Source organism: Neodiprion lecontei, chromosome 2 (assembly GCF_021901455.1).
Source record: "Neodiprion lecontei isolate iyNeoLeco1 chromosome 2, iyNeoLeco1.1, whole genome shotgun sequence".
In the NCBI taxonomy this organism is placed as follows: Eukaryota; Metazoa; Arthropoda; class Insecta; order Hymenoptera; family Diprionidae; genus Neodiprion; species Neodiprion lecontei.
This window is the reverse complement of record NC_060261.1, coordinates 33263016-33283331: the sequence shown is the minus strand read 5'-3', so window position 1 is coordinate 33283331 and position 20316 is coordinate 33263016. Positions and strand designations below refer to the sequence as shown.

General features: G+C 38.5%; 1 protein-coding gene across 15 annotated transcripts in view; it reads left to right on the top strand.

Annotated features, from left to right (window-relative positions):
* LOC107216754 (protein abrupt) overlaps positions 1–20316 on the top strand; it is a 67997-nt gene that overhangs the window by 27934 nt on the left and 19747 nt on the right. For 13 of the 15 annotated variants that reach the window (XM_046730321.1, XM_046730320.1, XM_046730322.1 and 10 more), the window contains 4 exons: positions 14557–14784; positions 15017–15232; positions 15375–15570; positions 15768–15821. In XM_046730321.1, the coding sequence (XP_046586277.1) occupies positions 14557–14784; positions 15017–15232; positions 15375–15570; positions 15768–15821 (694 nt within the window). Of the gene's footprint in view, positions 1–14556; positions 14785–15016; positions 15233–15374; positions 15571–15767; positions 15822–18010; positions 20029–20316 lie in introns of those variants that run through there. The other 2 variants (XM_046730324.1, XM_046730323.1) reach the window with 2 other exon arrangements.

Genomic DNA, 20316 nt, shown 5'->3' with positions numbered 1-20316 from the left:
TGTGTCGAGGTTGGTAGGTACGTACGTACAAGGGCATACGTAGGGTAAGTATTGCGAGAATCGATTTTGCAAGGGTTGTATTGAAATCGCACGGATTTAGAAACGACGAGGAATTGTTGAATTTATTTCAAGAATTTGGTGCTAATTGCGGTGAGGATGATACGAGTGAAAAAGAGATCGGATAAAATGAAAATGATAAAATGCAGACCGCGATACCGTTGCACCACTTTCGGAATAATCCGCGGTAGATTCTGAAACGGAAGTAAGTAATTAGGAGATCCTTAGTAGAAGCTTCCGGTTTATTTACATAATAATCCATCGTCTCTGGCTGTTGTAGCCTTGCAGCGCCTGGCTGAAGCTCTCGTGTAACTAATCGAATTCTCGAAAAAGTGGAATGACTGATTTGACAGCATACATAATATATGTAATATATACACACACGTACATGTACGAGGCTGAAGTTAGTAACGTCAACGTATCGAAACGTTCAATCAAAAATAACTATTATGCATCGTCGGAATAATTGAACAAGTTGAATTTATAAAAAATATGTATGTCACGTTTGAATACCTGTAATAACCGTATATCGTGTGCCTGTACATAATCAGGTCACTTGAAATTCAAACTTTCAAGCAAAGAATAAGGAGGAAAGAAGGAAGTTTTATTCGGTTACGAAAATCTTGTTCAAACTACCATTCGCGTACTTGAATTAATGCAAAAACTTAATTCTATACTGTAAATATGCGATTGCGACGACAGAAAAAAAAAGAAAAAAAAAAAAAAAAAGAACAATCGCTCTCTTCTTTTCTTCTCGTTTGGTGAAGAAACTTGTATACGGGTATACATATACTGTATAATATAAATGGCCCGCGTGTTAAAAGTGTTTCGGGAATTTGGCGCGACGCGCATTTCCTGGTCCAGTGAGAATGCACGATGCTGTGTAACAGCGCCTACTTGCTTGTCATGCGTATTATATACCGAGCGTTTTAACGTGTAGACTTTATACTTTCTCGTGATCAAAAAGCGCTGATTGCGTGGGAAGTCCGGGCGACGGGTTTTGACTCCGGATAAAGAATACGGTCTTTTTCCCCTTTTCTCGTGTACGTACCCACCCACACACACACACACACACACGCATGCCTATATATCGCACGCAGCCGTGTAAAAATTGGATATACGTATGTATAAAAAAAAAACGTCTATCTGTGTGATACCTATTTACATACGATCACGTCCGCGAGTGTGTGCGCGTGTGTGTTTACGGTGTATTATGTGGAGTTCGAAGGGAAGAGGAGCTCGATATGCTACTTCGCTTCCTCTTATTTATACAGCCTCACCTTTACCTGCAGGTCCGGTCAAACGAAGGAACGAACTACGTCTTCTCGCGAGTTTATCTTTCAACTTACGAAAGAGAAACCTTATTTATGGCCTTTTTGTATTCACCTTTTGATTTAACCGTTTGAATTAGACGTTATTCACATCCAGGGAACAGCATCGGCATCGGCCGACGCATATCCCCCCCCTCCACCCTTCTTTAACCTCATTTTCGACGACATTCATACGTATGATACTCTTTTAATATACGTATAAATTGTATACGCACCCTAACAACCAGAATCATCTACTCCCGGGAAATTTCTTTTCGGGGGATTTATTTTATCTAATTTTTTTCTTTGCAGTTTTTTTTTTTCTTTAATATTATTTCTGCCTTCATTTTAGTATAAAGTATAACGTCGCAAGGTCAAAATTATACAATTCAAACGGATCAGCCAGACTTTGGGTGGAAAAAAAATTAAATTTTGAAAAAATGTTTTTCTAATGAAACACAAAATTGGAACTTTCATTTATTAGAAGTATTTCTGCATTTTTTCTCGTGACAGATTCGTCGTCCGTGTGTGCTTGTTTGTTCGTGTTACCTTGAGTTGAGAAAATGTTTTAAAAAAGTTAGTCCGTTTTGCCGGTGATGTTTCGAAAAAATATAAAGAAAAGCCGGAAAGATGTGTTTCAGAAAAACTTGAGAGCTCCGTTAAAATGTATGAATATTTTTATTTTATTTCCATTCGCACTCTGATATCTCCTGTGTGCGTTTGTGTGTATATAATTACACTCACTTTCGTGTTTGCACACGGGCTCCGAAAAGTACGCCGATCCAACGTGCGGTAAATTGAGAAAGAAAGGAATAAAAAGACACGAAATCTGAGTTTCGGTTGAGTTTTAAGTGGTATCGGTCATCACGCGCACGCATACACGCAATCGTGGCTATAACTATTTCGTCGCGGTGGCTGTAGTAAGGTACGTATAATATTACGCGTAGTCTAAGACAGCCATGTGACACTTTCTCTACGTGGATTTGATAGATGCATAAATTTCATCGTTAATTACCCCCCGTGCTAAATCGTTCACCTATACGTGGGTTCACCTTTGCGTACGTAAGTATATGTGACGCGTGTAATTGCCACATCCCTCGGGCTCATTACGTTTTTCTATATACACTTAATTCACTCATTCACTCGCGTTTCTCGCTTGTTAGACAGAAAAAAAGGAGAAAAAAAAAACTTGGTGGCTTAGAAATCTACGATTCATTGAAGTACATTATATAAATAAATATATATATATATATATATATATGAATGAAAAGTTAGAAAATGTTTTCGACACGTATACGTACGTACGGATCGTAAAATGACTTGGATCTGAAAAAATTTGAATTCATACGGAATGTGAAAAGTGATGATGAAATAAAATCAATGTAGAATCGGAGAGGAGAAAGGTAACGGAAAAAAAAGGCAGCGCATGAGTCAAACGGTCTAATTTGTTCAATTCGCGCAAAAGTTGCTGGTGGGTCATACTGGTGACAACTCTCAGTTTCGATAAACTCGACATTTCAAACGTTTATAGTACATTTTAAGTTACGTACTCGCGATACCGCACGAACGAATGATCGGGGACAAGCCCTGTGGATCGCTGCATTGTATATCATTATACCGCACGTACGTCGCAGAAGATCGAGTTGCCCAACTTTGTAATTATCGTAAATCAAGTAATTGATCACCATGCGGCGGTCGCGTTTAACCCAGATATATGTATCGTCGACGCGATTGTATACCCAGTGCAAGTATAAGCATTATGGGTACGGTTTGTACAATACTGTTCGCTGTAAGTGAGACTACGAAGCTTCTGGTATGTACGCAGTTTCGTCATCCTAGGTATTACGTGTATAATTGTCCTGATAGCGCCTCCACACAAACTTATCGTACGAATATACGTATACGAATGGCTAAAAGAGACACCGACCGTCGAGTCGCGTCGCTTCGTGGATGAGACGATGATGTTTGTTCTATTCACATTAACAGCGGTACACTTTGCGTGTAATTTAAGTTCAACGCAGTCGTAATCTAAATCACTTCGGCGACAACAACGAAGTACATTAAAATTTCCTCCTCCTCCTCTCCCTTCTTTCACCCTTTTCACAGATCGTGTATGGTGTACATATTATGTTCATGCCTCTACGCATGACGGCCTCTTTGACCGACCAATCGTCAAGCGACGCTCGTTATTCGCACTTCGTGTACTTACTTGTGCCACGATCACTGAGTGTGTACGGTTAAAAATTTCTGTATAACAGAACTCCCTACACTGTATTACAAGTTTTATCTTGATACGGAAGAGTAAATTCACCGTACATTTACTGTTTATTCAATTTCCAAATACGATAAATTTACTACAAGATTTAGTAAATTCAAATTCTTCTTTTGTATGTTTTATTATAAATTTTAGTAAATTTAAAAATTTTCATTGCAAGACAAATATAAAGTAATTTACGTCGCTGCACCGAATTTGTAAATATGTAAAATCTGATTCCGTAAATTGACAACTCTTTTGTACAGTAAATGTGTAATAAATTCACAATCGTTTTTAACAGTGTGTGTACGTTGCTCACTCAGCGATGCAGTTTGGATTTTTTCGTCACTTGAGTTGATGCAGGTTTGCACAGAGCAAGATAATACAAACATCAAGCGAGTTAAATGTCAATAAAGAGGAAACAACTGGGCTAACTAGATTCCAATCAGCAAAGTAAAACACGTCCAATATACTCTCTTAGATCGTCTATTCCGCTATTTTTCCTTTTCCGCTGACATTTAAACATTTTCGTAAGATGTTAATTGCTGCAATAGTATGACGCTGTATTCAGGTAAAAAATAACGAATGAACAAATAGATAATTCAAAGCGCGGTACGTATGAAATGTCAACTTTTACGATGCGGTTTATTTTATGCATCGTGAGTTATAATAATTGCCGTGATGTTGATACTTGCGGTGTATTCGAACAACTCGTATGTGCAACGTGATCAGAATTATTATACCCGTACTAAAACTTTTTTATTTCCACTAAACTTAACCAAGGTTATTTTCATTCTCACACACTTTTTATTAATTCTTACCCTCCTGAAATGCTTCATCACATCAAAAATTACGCAATTGATGTTACATTATCTGTGTAATCTATTCGACAACCATATCGAATAAATGAAAAGAATAAAAGATTACGCATCCAAGATATGTCGGATATAAAATCCGTATCACCAGCGCGTCAGAATGCAATTCTTTTCGTGCTGCAGCGCGACGGCACGGAAAAATGACTACTACGGGTATATATATATATATATATATATATATATATATATATATATATATATATATATATATATATATATGCATGTATACATATACACGAGCGCTAATGGTATAATCGATGATGTGAAAATCACGCGATACTCTCATTGATGATTATAAATAAGTACATCGCTGCACGCGTGGTAAATTTCTACCAGCGTATAAAGAAAAAGGTATTATTTTCTCTATTATCTCGACAATTCTTCGCTTCAATCGTTCCCTATCTCGTCGCACGATTAATTTTATTGTTTATTCTATCGTAAACGTATACTTCTCAGAACGGTGTTGGTGTTGGTTGAAAATAATAAATTAAAAATTAAAAAATTAAAATCGAAAGAAACTCGTTACAACAGTGCAGCCGTCGCGCGTGCCGCAGCAGTGACGTCGAAGCTACGTCGCGGCGTCGTGACGTCGTCAGGTGTGCGTGCACGTCACGGTGCGTGGCGCTCCGCCTGTATATGCATATGTATTATGTATGCCTATTTATACATACACACACATACACACACCCGCGGATACGTACGTACATAGGTATAGAAACGCTGCCGGTTTAATTGCTTTATCGACGATGAAATCTTGGCGTTATTGGGGAAATAAAAGGGTGCGCCACGAGCGAACCTTCGCTGCTTGCATTGGTGTGTAAGGTGAGTTGTGGCGCGGTGAGGTGAGGTGAGGTATTTTTCGCTCCTGCGAGAAAACACACGGGCGTATCGTGTCGTGTCGTGTCGTGTCGTGTCAAGGGGTAATTAAAACGAAGGAGAACGTGATGTCGAGGGTGCGAGGAAAAGATGACGATGAAAAGGCGAAAGGAAGCTTTGAGGGAGGTCTGCCCGCAAGCAATGAGAAAGAAAAAATAAAAGGGCCTCGAGGAGAATCAAGGAGACGGAGGGTAAACAAAAAAACGTGATTCAACGCGGAAACCTAGAGTAGTCCTGTTTTCCTTATTTTCAAGAGTCCGTGTAGGTACTCGTTGCGGCTCCTTATGTTTCTCACTCTTAGTTATATCATTTTATTTTTGTCTTCTCTACCGTTTCATCCGTTTCGTGCACACGTAACACACGAGGGGTTGGCCGCTGGCGGTCATTGTGTCATCCCCTGTTGTAGTAATTTTGTAATCGTTATAATCGCGTTGTAATCACGAAAACGTCTGCAATCTAACAATAATTTTTTTATCTACATAATCATTTACAATGATATCGTAGTCGTAGCGATTACAATAGCCGTGAAATATTTAAATCCTTGACTGTAATTGTGAGAAATTTGAAAATCGCGACAGAAGATATTCCCATTCGTTGTTCGTCGGATGAAAAAAACGAAATCAGTGATGATTACAGGTAATTACATATGATTGCGTTTTTTTTTTTTTTTCTTAATATTTCTAACCGCAGTAGTCGTGTGATTTTTCTACATTCGAATATAGTCAAATTCGAACATCTAAAACAGGAAATATTTTGAAATCATAAACCATTTTATCCAGTGTCTGTAGTCTGCAATCGCTGTGTGACCCCTCGGTAACGCATCGTAGACGCAAACCGGAAAAAAAAAGAAGAAAATCCACCTTTCACCTGTAACGGTGAATAACGTATAAGTAGGTGAACAATTTGCAGTATTTAATAAAATGTTAAGCGACGATCGAGTATCAGCGTTAAACACCGCAGGCGAGAATCACAAGAGTACGGAACTGGGTACGCAAGTGTCCCGAAACGTTTTAACAAAAACCGTACGTATGTAAAAATAGGTCACCGCTCGTAACACTCAATTTTCTCCCGCGTGGGTGTGTTTTTGTCTCTCCGTGCGGTAGGAATTATGTGTGAATATAGGAAGGAGGAAACTACTCGGGGGATTCCGTTGGGAATTTTTGAACGGGGCGCGACGGAATCGACGGGAGTAAATATTTGAGAAGCTCGCCTCTCCTCGGTCGCTGCGCGTACCTGGGTATAGATATGTGACGCATTGCGTGCGCCTGTACGTATATACGTATGTACATACATTATGTATGTGAGTATATAAGCACAGATGGCGTGAAATCCGCATCCCTCCTGCAAGTTACGGCAACTTGCTGCGTTGAACTTCCGTCCGCGATTCGTTCGTTTCCCGGTGCGTATCTCGAGCCGCGTTATCGCACCCGCATCGGTAACCTTTACGCTTGCGGCCGCGTGTGTTTTGCGTCACGTATACATAAATTCCGTCTTAATTTTCATATCTTACGCATGTACGCAGATACGTATGCGTGCATGATCGGTGTGGCGGAGAAACTATAATTCGTAAGTCGTTGCCATGTATATTATACGCTCGTGTCTCTTCCCTCCGTACACTATTGGTTACGGTACGCAGCGAGAAGCCCACGCCTCCGCTGTCGACGACGCACGTAAAAATACGCACGTTATTTTTTTCCACCTTCACCCGACGCCCCCTCTCTCTCTCTCTCTCGCTCTTGGGAGAGACGCGAGAGGAAACGGAGGCAAGAAGACGAAGAGAGAGAGAGAGAGAGAGAGAGACAAAGAGAGGGGCAGAAAGAACGTCGCCTGGCTCTCGGTGCCTTAGGGCCGGCTCTCTTGCACAATCCTTCCTGGGTAACACGCACCACTGCTCCATATTCTATATTTAAAATTGTGCGTGAGGATGAGGGGGAGGAAGAAAATAGGAGGACTTGGACCGGCGGGGGCGGCTAAAATGCCGAGGGGTCGAAGGGGGAGGGAATTGCTTTGCACCGGCTCTGTGTTTTTAAATTTATACCAAACCGCTTACACAAGAAATGCGTGTGCCAGTTATACACGCGTACCTACGCAACTCCGACTCTGTTTTGCGCCGATTCTGTCCCCCTTTTTTCTCTCCATCTCGTTACTTCGACCGGCTGTTGTATCCGCGTTATTTATGGGAAACTCTTCTTCGCTGGCATTAAATTCTACACATCTTGTATAATTTTTTCCTTTTTCTTTTTCTAACGAACACAATCTAGGACGTAACGAATTAACAATAATTATCAATTATTATAATTAGATCGATCATTGAACAATCACGGCTTAACGTTCGTCCTTTATACGTAAACTTCTTGCAATATGGATGGTTTTGCCTATCCAAGAATACAATCGTCGAATGAATCTGTGTCTCATTGGCGATGCGGTTATGGAAAAAAAAAATGAGAGAAAAACAAACAGCACCGCACGCTATATTCTCGATCGTTTCGTTATATACTTTGCTTTGGTTAAAATAAGACCGAACCTCCCCCGCAGAAACTTCTTGCCGCCGCGCGCCAGCCTCTGGCGTAATAAATATTACTCCCGTTCTTGAACCGATAAATGTTCCGGTATCCCGTTCACGTGAACTTTATTTTCTGATGCCGGATCCCGACTTGCGTCGTCTACCTACCCACTTCGGATCTTCCACTTATTTTTCTATTCGGTACATGTGTAAAACCCATCGTAGGTGGACACCAGGGATACACAGTCGGATCATGTTTGACCGTCAACATTTTCGTTTTCTTCACATTTTTTAAATCCTCAATGATACTTCCCGTCGCTTCGTTCCACGCGAATTATGGCAAGTAAGATGCTGTAACGGTTTTATGAAAATCTCGACTACAGGTTGAGGTTAGTAACGTTGTCGTAACGAAACATTGGGGAAAACGTTACTAATTTCTTATTTTTTCAATGGCTTTCAAAGAACTAAGATTTCGGAATGTGAGCCCACGTCTTGTATTATTACGGCTTGCCTATTCAAACAATTTCAAAGTCGTAAAATAACAATTTTTTTTATTTTGTCCGAAATTATTACGCACATTGTGATGTACGGTTTAACAAAAACGCGTATGCACACTACTCACGTGGATTGGAAAAAACTATAGGTATAGGATTCTTGAATAAAATCGCACGAAATATTACAAGAAATTTTTGCATCAGTCTAACGATCAACTCAAGTTGTTAATTCTCTGTATTTCTATCATTCTTGTTGATTTGATTATTTTTTTTTCCTCTCGGTGTGGCCGTACGAAAACTACACAAGGAATTTTATGGCCAATCTTTACTCCAGGCGATTTTGTCCGCGCGATCGATACGGCGTACTTATTGTACATATAGGAACGGTACATAGCATTATGATGACGTTTATCTCAGCCTTGCGGCAACGAAATCGACTTGATTTAAAATCTTGTTGCTTCCAGGCCATCGATTCATCCTTACATACGTATATCCTCTATTTTGCGCGTTTTCATTATGCATACGCTCGTATTTCTCTGTCTCTCTCTCTCTCTCTCTCTCTTTCTCATCGAATTTACTCGTCTCATCCTCATTCGACGTTTCCAACTCTTAGAATTATTTAAATCATTCAATAAATTCCTTACTCTTCTTTTGCTTATCTGTTTTTTTCACATTTATCGTACATTCTTAATTACCGCCATGATGCTTACATCTGCACACATTTTTATCCCGGGGCTGAAAAATATCTCACCATCGATGAATTAATTTTTTTTTTCCGTTGTATTCTGAAATTTTTAAACATCCTCATTGAAAATATATTCATTGCGAGATACTCGATATAAATTACTAAAATTTGTAGTTTTTTTTGTTTTTTTTTTCATTCGTATCGCGATCGCGAACGAGGACTTTTTTTCTTTTTTGCAAATGTATTATTGCACGGTTCGGATGAACATTGTTTTATAAGACGAGTAAAAATTTTACGCCTGTTTTTATCACCGGATTTAAGTTTATGTATATATGGGGCATTCCGTTACATCTCGAGCAAGATTCTACGTCGATGTCACAGATTGGCTTTGTAATTTTTCGTGTGAAACTACATGACGAAAAACGCAATCGCGATTTTTTTCAGAATTTTTCGATCCAGCGTACCTATCTGAAGTAGGATTTATAAAAATTGAAAAAAATAACCTCTTTCGAGAATCTGAAAAAATTCTGAAAAATCTCATAAAATATAACAAAATTTTTTATACCTATTAGAAGATCGAGATTTCATAACTTATGTTTCTTATGTCAAAAATGAAATACGATAATAATGATTTCTTTTTCATTTTTCTTGTTTATCTTCTAAAATTATGAAGTTACGTTGTATTTTATAAGATTATTTGGAATTTTTTCAGATCTTGGAAAGTGGGATTTTTTCAATTTTTTAAATCATACCTCAGATACGTTGGATCAAAAAATTGTGCAAAAAATTGCGATCGCGGTTTTCCTTATGTACTTTCACACAAAAAATTACAAAGCCAATCTGAGACATCGACGTAGAATCGAGATGTCATGGAATGCCCCATATATATGTATATATGTAATAAATACTTTGTACACGTGTGTTCGAGATATGATACAGAAGCGAGGCGCGCGAAGATCCAATAATAAGCCTTACCGTTACATTACTGTGACAGCCGTTTCTCATTTGCATATCAGATCGGTTTATAATAATATATATATATATATATATTTTTTCCTCCTCGATGCTTACTTCTACTTCCATGTGTTTTCGTTTTTCTTTTTTTACTTTGTTCTTCTTCTGTTATTTCTCACCTCTCTTTTTCTAAAGTAAGTTTTTTTTTTTATTTTTCATCTTTCATTTCTATTTCTCTTTGCACCGCATGCCGGTTATCGGCCCCTGGAAATGTATCACGTGGTGATTATAAACGAATCGTTGGTCCCGGCGCACTGAAACGCCGAGAGCTGTATAACGTACGTACCTACTACGTACATTATACTTACAGAGGTCTTTGGAGCATAAAAGTTCCATTTTACATCATGCCTTTAACCGGTGTGAGCATCGATTTCGAAATGGATGAAAATAAAATCAAACAAGAAATGCGAGGATCTTGATTGCGTACACGTGTCGTGCTATTATACGCATACCCACGTCTAATAGGGAATATATAATATGCATATATATATATATATATATAGTATATACCTGGACACGTGAAACGCATTTATCTAATGTGGAAAATAAATTCAAGACGGATGAAAACAAAAAAAGATTTGGAATTCAGGTGTACATGTACCTACATTATATTGCGCGATTCCATTGATACTGTGAATAAATAATTAAATCCGAGATAAGGTGTACGTACGTATAATACGTATAACGTATATGTATACCTACGTGTATTTAAACGCATTGAAGGTAAATAAAAAATGGTGAAGTTTAATTTTCTATACTCGGATACGATACGTCTATGTAACCGATTTCGTGCCGATAGGAAATAAAACTCACACATCCACATGTACGCGTGTACATATTCGTACAGTACACGGTGTGATAACTAAAAAATTCTTGTCTTCTTACATCATTGCTTGTTGCCCCCCCCCCCCCTGTTCCTCCTCACCCTCTGGCGACGACGAGTAACATGGCTCGTTATCTTCCGGTAAGATCTTGCCTGCTTGAAACGCCCACGTGATTCCCCTGCAATTAAGTAAACGATTACGTCAATTTTATCATCAGGAAACAAACAACACTGCCGCGCGTAGCGCTGTTTTATTTTTCTTTTCGACAGAAAATTTGATGACTTTGAATTACTCCTCATCTCCTTGTTCCTGCCCCCCCCCCCCCCCCCCCCCTCCGTCTTCCACCCCTGTCGATCTTTGATCTGAATTTTTACTCGAGAGCTTTGAATCTTGTTCGCAAGAAAAGAATGAAATCATTCGAATGATCGCGGAGTTTATTGGTTATCGTGGTCAATTGAAAAGTAACATTTTTTCGTGGTTTTAGCGAATCGTGATTTTTTTTTTCTTAAATCTAGGGAACTGTGATAATGTGATTGGATCAAAGCGAACATTTGTTAGGTTTACAAAATTGTGTTTGTTTGGGGAAAAATTGTTGCGTAAAATGAAGCAAAAAGTCTCCGAACTTGGGCTTACTGTTTTTATACCTCTTGCTGTGAGGAATATTTAGATCTTCATATGATTATGTATGTCGTAATAGATATCTGTTTCTGGTTTGTAGGATGGTTAACAGCGAGGGGGCAGCGCTAATTACATCGCATAATTAATTACCGAATAACATAGAAAGTTAATAATTGAAATTGTGATTAGCAGTTGAGAAAAGTACAGAACACAAATAATAATTACAAGTCTCTAATCAACTAGTCGCATAATTTTAATTTAAGATAAGAGAAATTTCAATTATTATAATTAAAACTGTGTGTGCGTTTTAATTGGAGGTGGAATAAACGTCAATTACGATTGGCGCTGCACGTCGTGCGCGCAGAAAATTTGTAAATTAACTATTTGGAGAAAACGGAACAGCGATATTACCTACTTGTAAAAAATCATCGATCGTAAATTAATATTTTAACAAGAATCGTGAAGTTATTTTCACAACAGTTTTAATTAATTTTAAACAGCTGTTTCTCTCTGACTCTGCAAGTGATTGCCGGAACGTTATTTCGTTATTTGTAACCTGTCGCCCTGCACAGAGTCGGCGCATCACTAACTGAAAGGTCGGATATAAAAGCATGCGTAGCTTCGCTCCGGAGAAAAGCAGGTTTCCACATAGAACCGTAGATCACTGCACAATTTGAAGCAGGTGCAAATTATAATTCCATACCGTTATCGGCTGAAAAAGTCAGATAATAATTGATCGGTCGTATAAATCGTGTAATGCGCCACAGGCCTGCCGCCTTATTATATATAACCGTACGAGATAACGCGATACGTAATTACGTGGGTATCCTATATATGCGATCGGGACACGTGATTTGTTGATTCGATCCCGCGATGATTTGACGAAAGATGAATTTTCCTCGCCCGTTTTAGAAACTAATCATTCTCAGTATTCGGTGTAAAAAATCTTGGACATATTAACCGAAATTTCAAGATAGAATTTCAAATTCCAAGATTAGTCATTGTATGAATAAGGGAAATTGACCGAAAACAATTAAAAGATTTAGTCAATTCATGTTTTATTCGTTTGTTACAATTTGATCAAAAAAAAATTCCCATCCGCAATAGCTTGACGCACTTTTCGATTTGGAAAATTAGAAGCAGAATAACTTAGCAAACAAAAGCGATAGAAAAAGATGGATTTAACCCTGCAGCAAAGAAGCCATTGAATTTTCCATTGAAATCGCACCCTTGCGCTGCTTAACGGGATCAGAAACCATGCAGTTGTTATTTAGTCTCCGCTCGAGTCAGTTTATTTTGTTCAAGGTGCTTCACCCCTGATCTCAGGATATAGAATCACGTGATTAATTCCTTCAACATCGTTATTACAACAACGATATTACAAAATTGTTTCCTCGTATAATTTTACATCAGTTTGGATAAAAGGATTAATCATTCTGTAACACAGCATCACCTTTTACGTACATACCTGTATTGCTAAGAAATAATTCTGTAGAAATATTGGTACGTCGCTCGTTATTTTCAAATAATAGTACGCGGCGGAAGTTTTTGCAAAATAATGATCATACTTGTGATCATACTATACAATACGGTACAAAAAGCGAGTCTATAAGTTATCAAGATAAATCCATATTGTACACAGTATATACATTATTAAAACTTTCTACAAGCATTGAGAGGAACGAAAAAAAAATAACAACAAAAAAAAAAAAAAACTCGTCCCGTTAATTATTATACCGATCGAGTAATGTCCGTAATTTCGTTTTATTTCTTTTTTGTTCAGTTTATTTTTTTATTTTATGATGAACGCTTTTTTTTTTTTTATTATTTTGTTTTGTTACAATAATTAATTCACCGACATGATACTATGCAGCTATATGGGCGTTACAAGTAGGCTATGAAATTATAATGCCGATTCCATCATCCGTTCGGAATTATATATATACATATATTACATACATATATATACCGGATCGTAAAAATTAACAACTTCTATCAACGTTGGACGGATAAATGATTTTATAAACTTAAGTTGTAATGTTTGCCCGATAATCTTCTTTGGACTATATTCCGTACTGCTGTTGATGAGAATATAGTCCGATATATATTTGACAATGTTTCTGAAACATTATCGACTTATGTGGCAATTGTACCAGTTTCACATGTCAAATTGTTTGCACTTGATACAAAGTTAATTTGAATTTTGCACATAATGACGCGCGTGTTTTTTATACGTGTATACTAGCAGTAATGCAACATAAAAAATTAGCTTCACTGTTGGCTTCAAAACTTCATATACCTATATAGCATTGATAATAATTAATTATTGACCCATTTTAATTACGTTAGCTCTAAATGGCACCACGAAGCACTTTTTTTTCTAACTTCGTGCTTTACCTTACCTCTCTTTCTCCCCCTCTCTCTCTCTCTCTCTCTCTCTCTCTCTCTCTCTCTCTCTGCCCATTAACTTCATTTCTTATATATATATATAATATATATATATATATATATATATATATATATATATATATATATCTTTTTCTCCAATTCTCTCGAAAGTTGTTAATTGAATTAGTTAATTCAATAGTAAAGTGCTTGTTCGCTCTGTACCGGCTCGGTTGACGACACGACGCCAGATATAGAGCGTCGAACCTTCTAATGCAATTATTCTAATTAACAATGCCTCCTTACGTCACATTCGTCCAGCAATTCTAGCCCGTCCTTTTTATTTCTATTCATTATTCGTCTTCCCCACGTATTGAAAACGTAAAAAAATCGCACACCGACGCAGTTCATGCGGAAATTCTCGATGTAAAAACCTCGCCGATTACATTCCGCATTCATATGTAATTCAATGTAACGTCTGTTGGAATCGTAGAGGAAATTCAATTCTGTGTTCCCTGTAAAAAAAAAAAAAAAAAAAAAAAAGAAACCCGCATCGAAAATTGACTTCCCTTTCGTGTATAATACACGTATACGATATTTACAATATGTTTCTATACACATGTGTATGAAAAAAAGAATTTTATCTTATTTCTCCCCAAAGGCCAACCCATGCCAGCACCCCATCGTTATTCTAAGAGACGTTGCATCCTCGGACATGGAATCCCTCCTACGGTTCATGTATCACGGGGAGGTTCACGTTGGACAGGAGCAGCTGACGGCCTTCCTCAAAACCGCGCAAATGCTTCAGGTCAGAGGACTCGCCGACGTTAACAGCGGAGCAACAAAAATACCACCCCCGTCGTCGAGCGCGAACAACGGTAGCGCGCCCGTAAGTAATCTCATCTAACAATAAAACGTGAAACATACAACGCGGAATATACCTGATTTTAAACAATTTATAAAAAACAAAAGCTTTCATATCCATCGATTAGTCTTGAACGACGCTTCGGTTAATTCTGCTCGTTTGTCATTTCCTTCCTTTTCTTTTTTTTCCTTTTTTTTTTTTTCTTATTTTCAACAAATTTTTACTCACACCATTTTTGTTGACGTTGACGCTACAGACGACGCCTCGACTTCCTTGGCAGGATAACGGAAGAGGCGACGGACTTCCGGCAAATGAGAGCGGGCTGAGTCCGCCGCCCGAAAAAAGACCACGCAGCTATTCGCCGCCCCTCGGTAATCACGTCGAGACAAAATCCGATCTTCAGGAATCACTCCTCGGTCAGGCCCTTGAAGGCGGTCCGACGATACACACAACGCCGAGCAACAACGTGCAGGTGAATCCGCTAGGAGATATATTTGATTATTTATTAAATATAAACAAACAAAGTGCGACGGCGGATTGTTGGGGAAATCGATTTTTCATTGTTGTTGTTTTCTTTTCTTTTTTTTTTTTTTTTCCGCATCGTTCGGTTACAGAAGGGGAATCACGACAATTCACTTCAGGCGCAGTCGACGGGCGAAGACTCGAACTCTTTGTCTGATAACGAAGAAGACGTTTCTATCAACGAGAGTATTCTTAATTCCGTTAAGACTGAGCCTGCAGATATGTTGAACGACCCCGTGGAGCATCATCATCGCAACACATTTCCAGCCGCTCTTCTCGGTCTTCAAGGTTTGTCATACAATCAGTTACCATATTTTGTTGAAACAATATTAACACCTTCGTGTTTTATCGTTAGTTTTTTTCTTTATTTATTTATTTATTTTTTATGTTTCTGTTTAACGCGTTTCAAATTCAAATTTACTTTGATAATCATATCACGTTCGTATTCATTTTATTTCACATTATCGTTTACGTATTAATTTCAGGACTGATGCCGGGACCCTCGGGAATCCATGCGGCGAATCAGGACCCGAGTTATGGTGAGTCATTTATCGTATATCGACATTACTTATACGTACATCGAAATTTTTCAAACAACGATACGTATGTTGCGTATTGGATAAGAGCTCGTTTTTTTTTTCCATCTGTACTCGGTTTGATTGAATTTTTTTCTTATTTTATTTTTTTTTTATCTTGTTATCGTTGTGTCCCTTTGGCAGTATTTCCCAAGTAATCCCGTTGTTCTACTTTCCTTCGCTGCAGTAAATTTTGAGTTATGACAGTATTTCGTTATCCTATAGTTAATATTATTATCATCTAACACTTATTATTCAATGTTGCGTTGAATGCATGGAGCTCTCGTATCTCTCAAGATGTATGTACATACATACGTCGGTAATATGTGTACCATATACTACACATACATATTACATACCGTACACTTGTGCATATACGTATATTATACATAGTTATATGCATCGTACTTTTTATATTATGCAAACGCTGAGATAAAAATTCACTCGTTCGTTCGATCGTTCGTTCGTTTATTCGTTCGTTCGTTCATTCATTCATTCATTCGTTCGTTCGTTTATCCCCGAACTCCCGCTCTGATTATCCTCGCCTCACCGCTATCTTTGGCAAAAGGTGAGTAGTCATTTTGTCGTAGTCAGGCAAGGGAGGGAAAATATTCGAGGGTGTGAATTGGCCGTTAAAAAATAACACGAATCATTTTTAATTTATGATCACGTTAGTTTTTTTTCTTTTTTTTTTTTTTCTTTAAACTCACTGAATAAATTTTTTCCGTTGATGCATAAATATTTCGCAATATGACGAAAAATTTATCCTATAAATTCGATTTATCGATTCGAAATCGAGTAATTGACTGGACGAAACGAGAGAGGAAATAAAATGAACAAACCTGTACCTTTGGAAAGAGATCGAATCGAAGAGCCAAATAACGATCATATTAATCATGTTAATTATAATCGCAGTTAAAAGAATATAATCAGTAAGCAATCAATAATGAAACGCATGAAAAGTTTTGGGTGTATAAGCGTACAGCGTATTTTCTTTTTTTTCCTTCTTTTTCTTAGTGTTTTGTTTTTAGGATTGTTCTCATTTTTTCACTTCGAAAAGCAGTTGGTCACAGTTGATTATTTTACGAATGTATAAATTTAACTGTGATTAGGCGAATCTTTAGATCATTGATTCTGCTCCTTGACTCAGCAACGGAAAAAATGTCCTTCCAGTTTATCGATTTTGACAGAAATTCGAAAAATTTCAACGTTATGTTGATTTTCTATTAAATTCAGGGGATCGTCGGAACGTCAAATTTTTACTAAACGAATTTTCCAAGCAAGTAGTGTACAACATATTTACAAAGAATGTCATCGAAATAGTTTGAAAAAAATAAACAAATAACGAAACGTACAGTTTTTTATGCAAATTTCGCTGTACCTAGCGAACCTTTTTCTGCCTTTAATACTGGTTAATTTTTTACAGCGACGAATGATAAGAAATGAATTTAAAAAAATGACAAATGTTTAATAGTGATGTTTACAGAGATTGTGTAGATAGTCTCAGTACAACGAGAAAAAAACATGAAAAAGAAAAAGGAATGAAAAGAAACGGTGAGATGTCCCTGAAGCATCTGTGCAAATTTTATAATTAATGTCTGCCAATCGTGTAGTTAAATTGATGAGACAATACTCACGGAGAAGAAAGAGTGAAAAAAAAAAGAAACACCATTTGGAAAACGGGTTTAAGTACCCAGAAATAATCGAAAGACACGGAAAAGGTGAATAATGGTGATATAGGAAAAAAAAAAAGGAATATAGAAAGAGATGGAAAAAATCAGAGGAAAGAAAAATACGAAAAGTGACAAAAGTGGCGAAAAAGCTGTTCAAATATACGAAAACGATGATGGTTAATACGCGGTCGACATATACTCTCGGAAATAAATAGAAGTCGAGAAGAGAGAGAGAGAGAGAGCATGGAATGAAAAAGATATACACGTACAGATATACAGCGATCGAGAATAGATAGATAGAGCGAGAGAGCGAGAGCGTGCGAGATGTATATATATATATATATATATTATATATATATATATTAATGTAATAAAAGCGAGCGTGGGAGAAGCGCGGAAGCGGGAATATTTATGGTAGTGTTTAAGGAATCAATGCGGAAAGAATTGAGGCTGAAGAGTGACATTGGCTGGTGGTTCCAGGGCGATGGCAGCCCTCGGGAGGAGACGGTTCAGCCTCGAGTTCCGGATGGGTTCCTGGACCGTCGTCGTCGCGGAACGAAATGTCGAGCGGTGGGGGAACCGGGTCCGCGACCGGAACCGTGACCATAACCGGAACCGGAACCGGGACAGGCTCGTACCAATCGCAACAGGTCGCAGCCTCGGCGGCTATGCTCAACCAAAAGAGTCAGGAGCTTTCGGCCCTCCTCAACCACGCCGCCGCCGCTACCACCAGCCAGCCGCAGCAGCAGCACGCCGGGATAACCGCGATGAGTCCCGACATCCAGCTGACGATGATGCACCAAAAGTTCCACGACAACCTACAGCAGTCGCTCGATCACCACCACCACCACCACCACCAGCATCAGCAGCACCAGGGATCGGCGAAGAAGAAGATCGAGGGAATGGCGATGCTGCAGCCGAGCAACGAGGCAGCGAATTATGCCGGGAGACCGAAGTGCCCCGAGTGCGGGAAGATATACTCGAACAACTCGAACCTCAAACAGCACATCGTCAACGTTCACACAGTTCAGACCGAGTACATATCGTGCCACATGTGCAGCAAACAGTTCAAGACCAAACAGTACCTGCAAATACACCTGCTCTCAATGCACGGTATCAGGAAGCGGAAAGTCTATCCGGTATACCAGATGGAGCCGACCGCCGCCGCCTCCGCCGCCTCGCATACTCAGCCTCATCAACAGACCGCCGGACCTCATCAAACGTCACAACAGCAGCAGCAGCAGCAGTATCCGAACCCCGCGCGATGGATCGACGACAAACACTGATACGATTTTACAATGTGAACGATCCGCTACTCGATTCCTTTTTCTTTTTCTCGTGCTCTCGTTTTTGAATTCGAGTTCTTATTTATTTTTCCCCTTTCGAGGGTGAGAGAGGGAGAGAGAGAAATTGAAATGTGACCGTTTGGAGTAACGAGACTGTACCCATACAAGTGAACTCCACGGTGAATCGATGATGTGTACGTGAGATTGGTGTAAAATTAGGCAGTTTTAGCAGCTGGATTGCTTGTACAGATATTTTTACAATAGTTGTAAAAGATATGAGTATGTATTATGCATACATATATATGTATATACATGTATATATATATATACATGTGTAATATTGCACACACATAGCTGTACGTTTTGGATTGTAGAGATATTCCTAAGTTTCTCTCGTTTATGATGATGATGGTGCCGATGACGACAAACGTTTACGCAACGCGAAGCAACCGAGTTTCGAATTTATTTTTTAAAACACTGAGAAACGAAAAAACCTGTTCGAAAATATGAAAGCGCCCCGGCAACTCGGTTCGCACTCGATCCCTTGGATTCCTCTCTCGTCTCGTATTGTCTGGTCTCTCTTTAACAGCTGACCATAAAATGTAATAAATTGGTTCAATCTAAGCCCATTGAAAATCTAATATCGTCGTAAAGCTTTCTAAAACAACTCAAATCTTCGCCTATAAATCCTGTATATGTAACATATATATGTATATTATATTTATATACGTATATACGTATATGTTGCTTTAATTTATATCGGTGACCGTAAAAATACCATAAACTATTTTACCCGTGTGGGGCACCACTCGATATCCCTCCGTTTATTGCCTCCGGATGACTTACTACTAATACTTGCCCCCTGACAGCTGTCTGACAACGCTTTTGCCTGTATATGTATACATACATTTTTTTCCATTTTGTTTTTCTCTTCCTTCGCCGGCCGATACTTCCATTCGCCTTATTTTATTTCGTCGCGCAATTCGCAAATCCCTTCCAATTTCTGCGTCAAATTACACATGCCAACAATCGAGCGTGCGCTCTACTTCGTCGGAGATTTCAATTGACAGATATCTGATGCGGTTCTGCGGTCTGTGTTTAATTTTTCAAATTTCCTTACTCAATTTCTCTCACTCGTGCGAGTCTTGAAAAAAAAAAAAAAAATAAATAAATAAAAATATAATTACAATATATAATAGCATGATCAGAAGATATAGATTTAATCGAATCGAAACGCTAGAGGAAAATAAAAAGTCGATAGTTCCAGGAGCTGTAAGAGTTCTTTTTACTTTTTTTCTTCTTCCTCTTCTTCACTCCATTACGTCGAGGAAGTAACAAAAATCTTCTCCGAGTTCTTCCGAGTTTTCTTCGACTCCGAACGTTATCAGGGAAAATCTAGCCTCTTTTTATATCGAACGTAGGAAGCCTTCGGCCTCCTCTCCCTGCGCCTCGCCCTCCTCCCTTACAGTTGTACTCCGACGAACCAACGGACCTACCTAC